The 12536-nt window shown below is 41.0% G+C and overlaps 1 protein-coding gene across 1 annotated transcript in view; it reads left to right on the forward strand.

Annotated features, from left to right (window-relative positions):
* PDE11A (phosphodiesterase 11A) overlaps window positions 1-12536 on the forward strand; it is a 300465-nt gene that overhangs the window by 266360 nt on the left and 21569 nt on the right. The window contains exon 16 of the mRNA XM_081815325.1: window positions 866-949. Coding sequence (XP_081671451.1) covers window positions 866-949 — 84 coding nt within the window. The remainder of the gene's footprint in view (window positions 1-865; window positions 950-12536) is intronic.

A 12536-nucleotide genomic window follows, 5' to 3' on the forward strand; every position in this document is an offset into this window, starting at 1 on the left:
AAAATGATGTGGATGCCACATGTTATCTCTGTAGAGGAAAGACCAAACCTACTTTAAGACAGTAATGCAGGGGAAGGTCGCTTCGTAGACCCTGACGTTACTCGCTGATAGCAGAGAGAGGGACATGCTTAATGGAGTAGAACCGGCTGTGTTTGTTCAAGAATCCATGTGCGCCCCAAGTCCAGCTGATTGGCTCCCTTTTCATGTCTGCCCAACAGACATATGTCACTTCTTTTTCTTGAAGAATATACCTAAATTTTCTAAACATTATAGTATCATGAAGTTTAAAGGCTGGGAAGGAGGAGGGAATGGGTACCTACCACATCATCCATCCCATGATAGATAAAAACTTAGGATTTTTATTAATGACAGAACCTTATTGAAAAACACACAAGAGTTGTCAAACCAACACCCCACCCTGAAAAATTAATACAAATAGTTTCTATTTAAGGTGAAGCTGCTTTAAGGATCTTTTCTAATCTATCCCACCTTCTTTCGCTATAAAAATAAAAGCCTGCATTATTTTTGTGGCAATAAAACATATCCCCTTCCCCTTGACTTGTACCCAATTCCCAGTGACCTGATGACTTGATTTAGTGGCCATTACCTGTATCTGAAGGCAGATTTTGGCTCCAAGGAGTTGCGTGCTATAAAGTTCAAATAAATTTGCTTACAAATCTCATAAGAAAAGGTGAAAATACTTTATTTCTCATCATAGATAAAGGAAAAGAAAGTACATGTAAAGATTGATTGTGATTTGTGAAGTGTTCAGTTGGTAAAAATTGGATCATTGTGGCAAAGTGTTTGACAAAGCACCTGTAAAATACTCCAGCGTAATAAAGCAAATTCTGTTCCCCCATTCTAGGCTATTTTTGATCGGAACCGGAAAGATGAACTGCCTCGGTTGCAACTGGAGTGGATTGATAGCATCTGCATGCCTTTGTATCAGGTAATCATGATTTGGGAGGGTCTGCGTGTCCCAACTGAGCCAAGAAAGAAGAGCATATGTACTTTCAGAAGGTCTAGCCTTCCGATACCCTTCCAGGGTATGGGCATTGCTAAGAACTCTGGTTGCAGTCTCTTCTCAGATTTCTGACTGTCTCCTAGGAAAAGTTGATGCTAGGAGGCCGGAGACCTGAGTTGTCCTTCTAGGACATAATGTCCATGGGCCTTGATGCCCTCATCTCTAAACCAGGGTTAATCATATTTTATCTCAGTATTTCCCAAGCTGTGCCCCAGGAAACACAAGTATCCAGCCATAGCCTAATAGATATCTCTTCAAAGAGAGCTCTCGGGCCCGACAATGAGGGAACCTGAAAGCTCAGAGAGTCCTTCGGGAAAGAAACACTTTTAACCTTGATTCATTCCAAATTTCTTTAACATCTGACTGTGGGAATCTTTTTCACTTTTTTTTTTTAAACAATTCTTCTTTTACTTCTATGAATATCACGTGAGACACAAGAGTTCCATGAAACCATGAAACATGGTTTTCTGTCCTGGCCCCATGGTCTGGGCCACAGGGTTTTCAGAGAACCTTCCATCTTAAAACTCTGCCTCTCTCTGAGATGCATGTGACAAATGCTGACCACTGCATTCTGAGCAAGATGCACTATGGTTTCTGGCTGTGCTGCCTGGTGTTCGGGACCCTGCTCCTGGCAAGCAGATGAGTGTCATCAGCTTTGAACGTGCACGCTCCACTTTTTGAGTACAGCTTAGGGTTGGCATCGGTTAACACTAACAGTTTAGTGTACATTGGCTTTTAATTCTACTAAGCATTTGCTTTCATGTGTAAAACCTGGCGAGTTCTTTACCCCCTACCCAGCTCAATCAGACTGAGCTGCTTTTCTAACTTCAGACTGAGAAACACACTCAGGGAAAGCAAAATCGCTTTAGTTTCTCACTCTGTGTAACTCCATTAAAAACACAGTATTGTTTTTTAAGGACTTCACAACCATCAAGTTTCAGGCTTATCTACCACTTTGTTTTCAGCACTTTTAGGAGCTGCTGAGCCTTGTCACATTACTCTAAAAAAAAAAAAATTCTAGAATATTGTCTTGAAGATGGAAATGTAACTTTTCAGTGACTATAAACACCAAAAATAAATTCATTTCTTTGTTTTATGTTAGCCATTAAATGTAGGATAGCATAAAAATGAGACAAAGCTTTAAAATAATCTAAGGTAGATTATTTTAGTTATAATAGCACATAATGTTCTTTTGTTTAATAATGAAAGATTGGGCAAAAAAATCAGGAGTGATGTGTACTTTATTATAAGAGGACCCTTAACTCCCTTTTCTTCCTGTCCGCTCCTCCCATCCTTGCTTCTCTGGTATCTCTGCATGTGCTGGGGCCCCAGGTGTAAAGCCTACAGCTGTTGGGTCAGATATATCTTGCTTTGCTAAATTCACCTTGACTACCCATGTTGAATTATTTATAATTTATTCAGTTTCCTGTGCACAGTTATGCAATAAATGGGATGAATTCTTGCCATGAATAAATTCCTTTTACTGTGGGTAAAGCTTAGGAGGATGAAGACTTGTAATTGCAGGGCTGATACATTTTTGGTATTAGTTTGCAAAGCTACTTTGGAATGGACCCAAAGTCCACACATCCTTCCTATGTGATTAGTTATAGTAAATGCTGGAAAGGATTCTCATGTGCATTTTCATGCTAATTTCATTGTTTTGGTACTGATTCACAATTATTTGAGCTTATTTTATATTTCTTATTAAATACTTTGAAATCTTCAGGTTAAAAAGGAAGCTGCTTGAATTTAAACTGAAAATAGCACTTTCCAGAATTTAGGGAGTAATATTACCAAATCACATTATCTCTCATTCCTGATTTTCCACATCTGTTTTACTTTACTACCTATCTGTGAGGTTAGATACACCTGCTATTTTTATCCACAGAAAATTAACATACAGAAATTTTAAGCGACACTCCCACCAAGCTAGAGTTGTGTCCCATATATCTGTGGTTTCGGTTTTGGTGTAGTGGCCTTTCTACCACCCGTTCCACCTCTGCTGGATATTTCTTCCACAATCTTTTTTTATTAAACTATTGAGAGAATCTTAGCATTGTAAAGAGGAATGTGGAGGAGTTGTTTATAAAAGTTCATGTTCATTTCTGCTGTTATGTCTTCTTAGTTAACAAAGCATGAAAATCATGCTCATTTTTGAATGTCTTATCATCACTTATTTTTAAAATAACACAGAGGGGCACCTGGGTGGCCCAGTCGGTTGAGCATCCGACTCTTGATTTTGGCTCAGGTCATGGTCTCAAGGTTGTGAGATTAAGTCCCATGCTGGGCTCCGCGCTCAGCAGGGTGTCTGCTTGAGATTCTCTCTCTCCCATTCCCTCTGTCCCTCCTCCCTCCCCTCCCCCTGCTTGCTCTCTCTTTTAAAAATAATAAACAAATAAGTGAATAAATAAAAATAACAGATTTTATTTGTAAATTCTTTATAAGTCTTTGAAACCAATATTTCAAAAAGCCCTCAAACTGAAACTTTGTTGAGCAATTTTAAGTATCCTCTCTGAGAGTCCCTCTTTTGTTCCATCTCACGCAGTTGCATCTCACGCAGTTCTATCTCAATACCCAGCGCTCAAGGCCTGGGGGTTGACCGTTATTTAACTGGGTAAGCTGACATTAACTGTCACGCTCCCGAAGTGAAATGGAATGCGTCAGTGGGCAGGAATCACCATTAGTGCGAAGATACAAAACCTTGATGAAACAACTCACCAAGCAAGGAACGCCATTGATGTGACATTAGTCATTGAGGCAAATGTCTGCAGGAACTCAGGTCGTTGCTGAAATGCCAGTTTGGGGTTTTGAACATGAACATGCAATAATGAAGAGTCTGAGAGGATAGAAAGCAAATGGGAAAGTATGCAGGTGGCAGGCATCCCAAAAAGGGATTGATCTGAATTCTAGAGCATAGGAATCCAGGGTGGCCTTGCTAGGTCAGTCTGGGCATAGGACAAAAGGATACAGAATAGTACATATGAGACAGAGAATGTTCCTTTTCATGGCCAGGGCCCTGACCCCAAGGTGGAGCAGTTTGAGTGGCAAGAAACCTCGTGTGGCACCTGAGACAAACAGATGTGGAGAGAGCTGGAATCCCTGTGGGGGGAGCAGTGTGGAGAGATGCCCTCCAGCGAGGGTGGAAGCTAACCGAAGCACTGGGGCGGAGGACTGAATGGCAGAATACAGACAGAATTTGGAAGCAGGGGTGGAGGTGCAGATGAGCAGTAGATACAAATATGGTTTTAGGACAGCTTTTTCCTTTTATTTTTTTATTTAAATTCAATTTAATTAACATATACTGTATTATTAGTTTCAGAAGTAGAATTTAGTGATTCATCAGTTGCTTACAACACCCAGTGCTCATTACAACAAGTATGCCCATCACCCACTTACCCCATCCCCCCTCCCCTCCAGCAACCCTCAGTTTGTTTCCTAGAGTTAAGGGTCTCTATGGTTTGCCTCCCTCTCTGTGTTTGTCTTATTTTATTTTTCCTTCCCTTCCCCTACTTTCATCTGTTTTGTTTCTTAAATTCCACACATGAGTGAAATCATATAGTATTTGTCTTTCTCTGACTTATTTCGCTTAGCATAATACCCTCTAGTTCCATCCACATCGTTGCAAGTGGCAAGATTTTGTTCTTTTTGATGGCTAATATTCCATTGTAGACATCTGGGCTCTTTCCGTATTTTGGCTGTTATAGACATTGCTGCTTTATAACGTTGGGGTGCAGGTGCCCCTTTGAACCACTATGTTTGTATCCTTTGGATAAATCCCTAGTAGTGCAATTTCTGCATCCTAGCGTAGCTCTATTTTTAACTTTTGAGGAACCTCCGCACTGTTTTCCAGAGTGGCTGCACCAGCTTGCATTCCCACCAAAGTGCAAGAGGGTTCCTCTTTCTCTGCATCCTCGCCAACATCTGTCATTTCCTGAGTTGTTAATTTTAGCCATTCTGACTGGTGTGAGGAGGTATCTCATTGTGGTTTTGATTTGTATTTCCCTGATGCCAAGCAATGTTGAACATTTTTTCATGTGTCTGTTGCCCATTTGTATGTCTTCTTTGGAGAAATGTCTGTTTATGTTTTTTTGTTTTTTGGGTGTTGAGTTTGATAAGTTCTTTATAGATTTTAGATACTAGCCCTTTATCTGATAAGACATTTGCAAATATCTTCTCCCATTCCGTAGGTTGCTTTTTGACTTCCTTGACTTTCACTGGGTAAATTGGTTTCACTTCATGGTTTTGGAAATGTTGTGCTTGTCAAATATGAAAATAAATCAAGCACTTTCCTTGTTCACTCCAGTTTGCTGAGTTATGTCCCTCTGAGCCAAGGGCAGATTATCACTAGTCTCAGGCGCCTGAAGGGCTACTCATTTATGTGCCTAGGTGGGAACTCCCACAAACTACATTTTGGATGCCTGCTGCATTTAAAATTGAAACTCATCTCTGAGACAACTTCAATTTCCAATCAATTAGTGCCTATGTTGAAGGAAAACCAGGCTAACTCCTCCAATCCTCCTAAAATCTATTCATTAGGAAGTTACCTAAGTAATCCAGTGATTGACTGGAAGTGACTGACCGGAAGTATATAAAAATATATAAACAAAGCAGTGCATAGGGAGGAAGTGTGCAGAGAACACTCCCAGATCCATGACTAGTTATAGAGTTGGGAGATATGACACACTTGTATACATATATTTACATGTGAGTATATAATTCTCCAGAACTTGCTCATCTTTTTAATCTGATGGCTCCAAGCTTTTCGTTAAAGAAAGTAGAAAATGGTCCTAACAGGCAGAGTCATGATTTATCTGTGACAGCGTTTTAATCAGGAAGCATATAGGAAGTCAAGAGTGGGCAGGGAAGCATCAGAGCGTGTGCCCCAAGAGAAGACTAAAGCCTGGTTAGTTAGCTCTGTCCTAGCAGGGTATCTTGAAGGAACACATTGACATCTGATTCCTGAGCTTTCCGCTGTCTTTGCACCCTGCTGGGGATCCATTAGCCTGCTGCTCAACATCTTCAGAGGGAGAAAAAATAGAAAGAAAGAAGAAAAAGAAAAAAAAAAGACACCATCAAACTTTGAAGTCATTGCTGCACCAGCCTTAGGGATAAACAGAAAACCTGATGTGGCAGCGTCACACTGAGCCTCTCTTTGCAATAGCAAGCGACGTTTCTGCCCTTTGTTTTCGTTCGCGACTTAAGCGACTTAATCAAACCTCAATGTACCTAGAATTTCAATGATGCACAGAGGCGTTATAAATCTTCTGTTGTTAAGGGTCGAGGGATTTAATTTTTATTATGAACATAATCAGATTTTCAGCCCATCCCAAACAGGTTCTTGATTTGAGGGTGGCTTTTTTCACAGATATTGCCGAAGGGCTTGACCTGGACAGGATCTAGCCAGAATAATTCCCTGTCTCCATCTCCATTTTCCTGCAGAAAAATTCTGCAAGAGTATTGCCTCTTTATAAAAATGCCATGGGGTTCCTGCAACAGGAAGACCCTCTGATGTTCTGATTACAGTAGCTTTTGACTTTTTTTCTGCCTTCAGTTGTAATCATTGTTTTGGAAAATACATTCACTTGATGCAATTATTAATAAGCTCTCTGAAAGAAAGGAGAAAAGAATCTTTAAAATATAATTAAAATTGTCAAGACTGGGAATTAGAATTGATAAATTGGAAAAGAGGATGTAAAGTGCTAAGACATTTTTTCTGGACTTTTTAAAAAGTTCTTTAAAACAATTTAATATTCCCCAGATGGCTCATGCCTTGTGTCTAATTTTTTAAAAAAGAATAAGTTGGGCGCCTGGGTGGCTCAGCTGGTTAAGCGACTGCCTTCGGCTCAGGTCATGATCCTGGAGTCCCTGGATCAAGCCCCGCATCGGGCTCCCTGCTTGGCGGGGAGTCTGCTTCTCCCTCTGACCCTCCCCCTTCTCATGTGCTCTCTCTCTCTCAAATAAATAAATAAAATCTTAAAAAAAAAAAAAGTAATGAGCTATGGAGTGACTAGTTAGAATGTAATATCATCTCCTCTTAAAAATCTACAAGGAATAGAATGTGGATACAGAGAAGAATGATTTCATCAAATACTTTTTAAAAAAAGGACACCACCCAAATCAGTTTTCTATAAATGTTTTCTCTACAATATTTAGTATTCTTGTAGATGAGAGGAAGAAATAGTTGGGGCTAATTTCTTGCTTGTGTTTACAAGGAATGACAGCATGTGTAATTCAAAAAACTCAAGAAAGAAAGAGAAAGAGAGAGAAATAGCTTCCTACAGTCTCTAATTTATCCATCTGGCTCCACCTTTTCCTAGTGATGGGCGGGGGAGGGGAGGAAGTCAGGGACTGGTACTTAAACTTGACAATGAAAATATCATAATTTTTTCTGGTTAAAACAGGTCTTTGGGAGGGACTGAAATGGGAATAGTTCCCAACCGGAGCTATTTCTTCTCCCCAGCTGCCATCTGGGGCCAGGGAAGCTCACCTATCCTTGTGATCTCGTCAGGTGCTTCTCTTGTCCAGTGCTCAGCTCCTATGGGCCACCCATGAACTCCCAGCTCCTTTCTCCTCACCCTGCGGTCCACACAACTTCCTCTGTCCTTTCTAGTAAGCTGTCGGAGGGCAATGCCAACTTGTTCTGGGAAAATTCTGTCATTTTCCTGAATTAAGCCCTGAGATTCAAGAGACAAGCTCTCCCGTGACCCACCCCCAGGCTTTGTCCCCCAAGAAACAGGGAGCCAAGACACTCACTTCTCATTTTCCCTTTCTCACCACCAACCCCTCTTTCTCTCCTCTCTCTTTCCCCCTCCCCTGCCCCTGCCCTCATCTCTGGCCCCCACAGTGGAAAGTTTTTTCACTTCTTTTTTCTTGTCTGATGGGAACTACCCTTATATGGTCTCCCCTGTGCTGTCTGCACGAGAGCTTTGTGGTCAGACTGGATGATCTGACTTAGCCAGATTTGGTTCTTAACAGGTAAAGGAGAATTCTGGGATTTCAACACCTCCTCTCTCACCACACAAAGCTGGCTTTCAGGGTTATAGTCTCTCAACGCTGAATGATGACAGCTTGCTGTTCCTGAGGGGAACCACCATTTGCCTGCAGGAGGGGAGCCTACTGAGTTAATGGGTGCAGAGCCACAGGCGGGACGAATCAAGCAGAACAAAAACACATGGGTTTAATATTTTCCAAATATTGTCCTTGTCACATATATTATACCTAAAGCTGAGTGCTGATAGTAAAACCTGTTTACTTCAAAATTTTCCATGTCCAATCAGTCAGCTACGAATGGCAGAGAAATGTGAACATTTGAAAGTGCCAGTTTTAGGTAGTTTCAAAAATGCCCCTCTGCAACGGCCTGTCCTCCAAACTTTTGCCAGTGATCTTCCTTTAAAAAAACTGGATCATGGCGCCCCTGCTTAAAAACCTTGGGTGACTGCCACCATCTGTAAGATCCCTTCTGGATCCCTCACTTTGGAGTTTCAGGGCCACCTTTTCTGAGGCCCCCTGCCTCTTGGCTTCCTCTGCTGGCGCCCTACCTACTTCCTGAGCCAGGCACCCTTTGTCCCAAAGCACAGGACTCCCAGCCCTTTTGTCCCTCTTCCCTTGCCTTTTCTGTGCTCCCTCCCGCTCCTTTCTCCTGGAAAATCTTTACTCCCCCTCGATATTTCTATGGCACTCCGTCTGTCTCATCAGAACCACACAGAACACTGTATTGTGAGTGGTTGGCTGGCTGGCTCCCTTCCCCAGGAGACTAGTTTCTGGGGACCATCATATTCCTGGTACCCAGCACAGGGCCTAGCACGTTCGAACCGCTCAGTGAACGTTTGTGGAACAAATGAATGAAGAAACGGAGGAATGTATGATGGATGCAGCACCACAGAATTAATTACAAGCAGCGGAACATGTGAAGTAGGGTTTATAACGTCACGTTAAATTATCATCTGTAAATATATAAAACCTTTCATCAGAGTGTGCACTCTTCTATTCCTGCCCATAATCTGAAGTATATGGCCTATGATATCTTTTTAGAAAGTGGTTTAGTCCTCATCATGGTTGAATTGGCCCTTAATTCTAATATAAAAAGGCCAGTTTATAGCCATGAATTTTTCAGGGCTTTGACTTTTTCAACTAGGAAATACGTGAAATTTTCTTTTATCCAGCATTGGCAGAAAATATGGTCTTCTAGTTATTTTAATATTCGTGTTAATAGAGAGCATATATATATGGATTTCAAGAACTTATGTTGTGCATTGTATACATGTGATTTCAACATATATTGAATCATATGCAAATTATAACACAATAAAACATGCTAAATTTGTTATGATTAAAATGTAATCTTTCTTTGACTTAGAAGACTTTTCAGATCCTACATTTCCTAACAGTTACCACTACTGCAAGCATCAGGTAATCATGTGCTGTGTAGAGGGAAGTGCTGAACGGCAGACAGGGCTTACTAACAGAGCAGCTGTTAGTTCAAGTTCAAGTTCACATCACTGCCTGCCTCGAGCATGGTATGTGTCAGGTGAAGGCATCTCACACCCTTGGCTACATCTCGGAGTTCCTCCTGAATACCTGATGTGCCAGGATGTTTGATTTTAGAGAGAATTTGCCACCTCCAAAAATGAGTTTGACTGGATAAAGCAACCAGCTCTGTGTACATTTTCTCGTGAATAAAATGGACTTTAATTTGTCTCATTCCATGCAACTCTTAAAAGAAAAAAACTGTTCTTTATACAGTAGCACTTAATCTATTCTTATTCGTGTGCATTTTATGAGTTCAAAACTGCCATGCTGAATCCATATTAAAATGCTGGAATCTGGTTAAAAAAAAAAAGATAATATATTCCCTCATAAGGCTTTTGAAGGTAGAATTTAAGATAAGATCTACTTTTCCTTATCAGGCTGACCAGCATAAATAACTCTTTTTGAAAGTGTTTCTGCTTGAGAATCATGAAGCTAAAACTGACTTAACTGAAGTCCATAGAAGGCCTGGAATGTTGTCGTACGTTGCTTCCCAGCGCCTCTAGAAAGCGTATTTTAAAAGCTGATTTACCTCTTTTTCATGGCTCTATCTTCTTTGAATCTCTTCAGAAAAAGAGGAAAAGAGAGAGGAAGAGCAGGAAGGCAGAAGAGAGAGAGAGAGAAGGAAAATTGCATTTTTCCACCAGGAAATGAATCAAGGCCTCTTTTAAAGATTGTTTTTAGCACTGTAAGTGCCTCTCCGAAATTTCTGCAATTTAATGTGCATTTAGAAGGTCAGCGTTGCTTGAGCTCGTGGGAAGTGACGCATGAGATAAACATAAAGCATTCTTTTTTTTTTTAAGATTTTATTTATTTATTTGACAGAGAGACACAGTGAGAGAGGGAACACAAGCAGGGGGAGTGGGAGAGGGAGAAGCAGGCTTCCCGCCGAGCAGGGAGCCCGATGCAGGGCTCGATCCCAGGACCCGAGATCATGACCTGAGCCGAAGGCAGACGCTTAACGACTGAGCCACCCAGGCGCCCCAACATAAAGCATTCTTATTATGCTATTGCCAAACAGACTCTTCTGTACTACTCGAAATGTTTCCTGAGAGAATTCAAGGAGGCACTATCTGGATGCCTAGCCATCACAATTCTTATATTTAATTATCTGAGCTGCAGCCATAAAAATATGAAATAAATCACTCAAGACACATCGCCTCATCTAGCAAGCAGATGCTAGATGGCCATGTGACCAGAGAGAGCCAGGCTCTCAACCTCATGCACCAAACAATATGGCAGCCCAACAGTTGACTTTGTTAGCCAGGATCTAAAACGAAGTTAAAGACTTCTATCAGAGGGGCGCCTGGGTGGCTCAGATGGTTAAGCATTTGCCTTCGGCTCAGGTCGTGATCCCAGGGTCCTGGGATGGAGCCCCGCATCGGGCTCCCTGCTTGGCAGGGAGCCTGCTTCTCCCTCTCCCTCTGCTGTCCCCCCTGCTTGTGTTCCCTCTCTCGCTCTCTCTGTCAAATAAATAAATAAAATCTTAAAAAAAAAAAAAGACTTCTATCAGCCTGAGCACTTGGAAAAGAAGTTCAGTATTAGAGTCCTGACAGACATGGGGTATCCTTATGCACATTGTTTAAGAAAGCAGACATTTATTGAATACTGACTGCGTTTACAGACACAGTTTAATTTGACTCTAATTGTGAAAGAAGAAAATACTTCATTCTGGATCCTATAATGTCTAACGGTCTAAGTTTAACATATGAGGAAAGCGAAACCTACAGAAGCTAATGGACTTAATTCAAGTGAAGCAGTTAATACAGAATAGAGCCAGAAGTTCAAATCCAAGTCCTCTCTGTCTTCATCTGCTGCTTTTTCTCACTATATTGCCCTGAGGAAGTAAAAAGTGATTCCATTCTGACCAGTAGTGCTCTACCTTTGTAAACCTCCCATTTATAAGATAAAACCCTGAATCCTTCAGAGGGGAGGATACAGGGACCAGAGTAGAGATTCCGGGGAGAGCAATTCCTAGAAGGCCAAATGGGCTAATGGATTCTGTTTGGCTGGTTACTATAGAAAATTCTCTCAGAAATACATTATGTTAAGCTGTTCTTGACCTAACACTTTCACTTGCAAAGTGGGTTGACATTGTCAATAAAAGATGGCAGGCTGGCCTCACTAGTTTATCTCCTCATCCTTCTGAGACTTCCATTAATATAATAATAAAGGAATTTTTTAAAAGGTATAAACTTTCTTGGGTATTGAAAAGAGGGTGAAAAATTTTTGAGGAACATGATAGAAAAAAAACCTAGACTTCCTTGAACAGACTGTTAGTATAAGTAAGGATGTTAAGGATTCCACTAGCGAAGACTCGGAAGGAAATAAGGAACACAGTAGAGGAAACATATTGCCTTCCAGAATACTTGCATCGTTAAGAGCAGGTTGTTAGGAGAAGTAAGGACCTCACATTCTCTTCTTCCTGTGGTGCCCCTTTATGCTACTGTCCACACATAAACACGAATTTACCCAGAGACACTAGTGTATTCTGCTTTGGTCACGTAACATAACGTCCTAACACGTATCCACATTCCTATCATAACTTTCATGCATCCTTTGAAACAGCAGCCCGGTATTCCAATCAGTTGACTTGTCATAATTTATTCAGTCATTACCTACATTCTTTTACTTTTTGCTAAAAGAGGTAATTCTGAAATGAGCACCTTTTATTTTATTGACTTATTTAAAACTACTAAGCGTGATTCAAAATAATGAAGTTGTATTTCTTTAAAAACAACAACAACAAACTCTCAAGGACAACAGAATGTGAGAGGACATAAGATCTCCTCAAATATTAAAAGTTGGCAAGGAACTAACATCCCAGAACGTCTGCAGACGGAAGTGAGCTGATGATCTGTCTTTCAGAAGGAACTCCTGAGAGGCTCAGGACTCAGAGGAGCCAAGTACCCCCAAGAGGGGGTATATTAGTTTTCTAGGGCTCTCTCACAAAGTACAGCAAACTGGGTGGCTTACAACAACAGAA

Source organism: Leptonychotes weddellii, chromosome 3 (genome assembly GCF_054177405.1).
Source record: "Leptonychotes weddellii isolate Sample4059 chromosome 3, ASM5417740v2, whole genome shotgun sequence".
In the NCBI taxonomy this organism is placed as follows: Eukaryota; Metazoa; Chordata; class Mammalia; order Carnivora; family Phocidae; genus Leptonychotes; species Leptonychotes weddellii.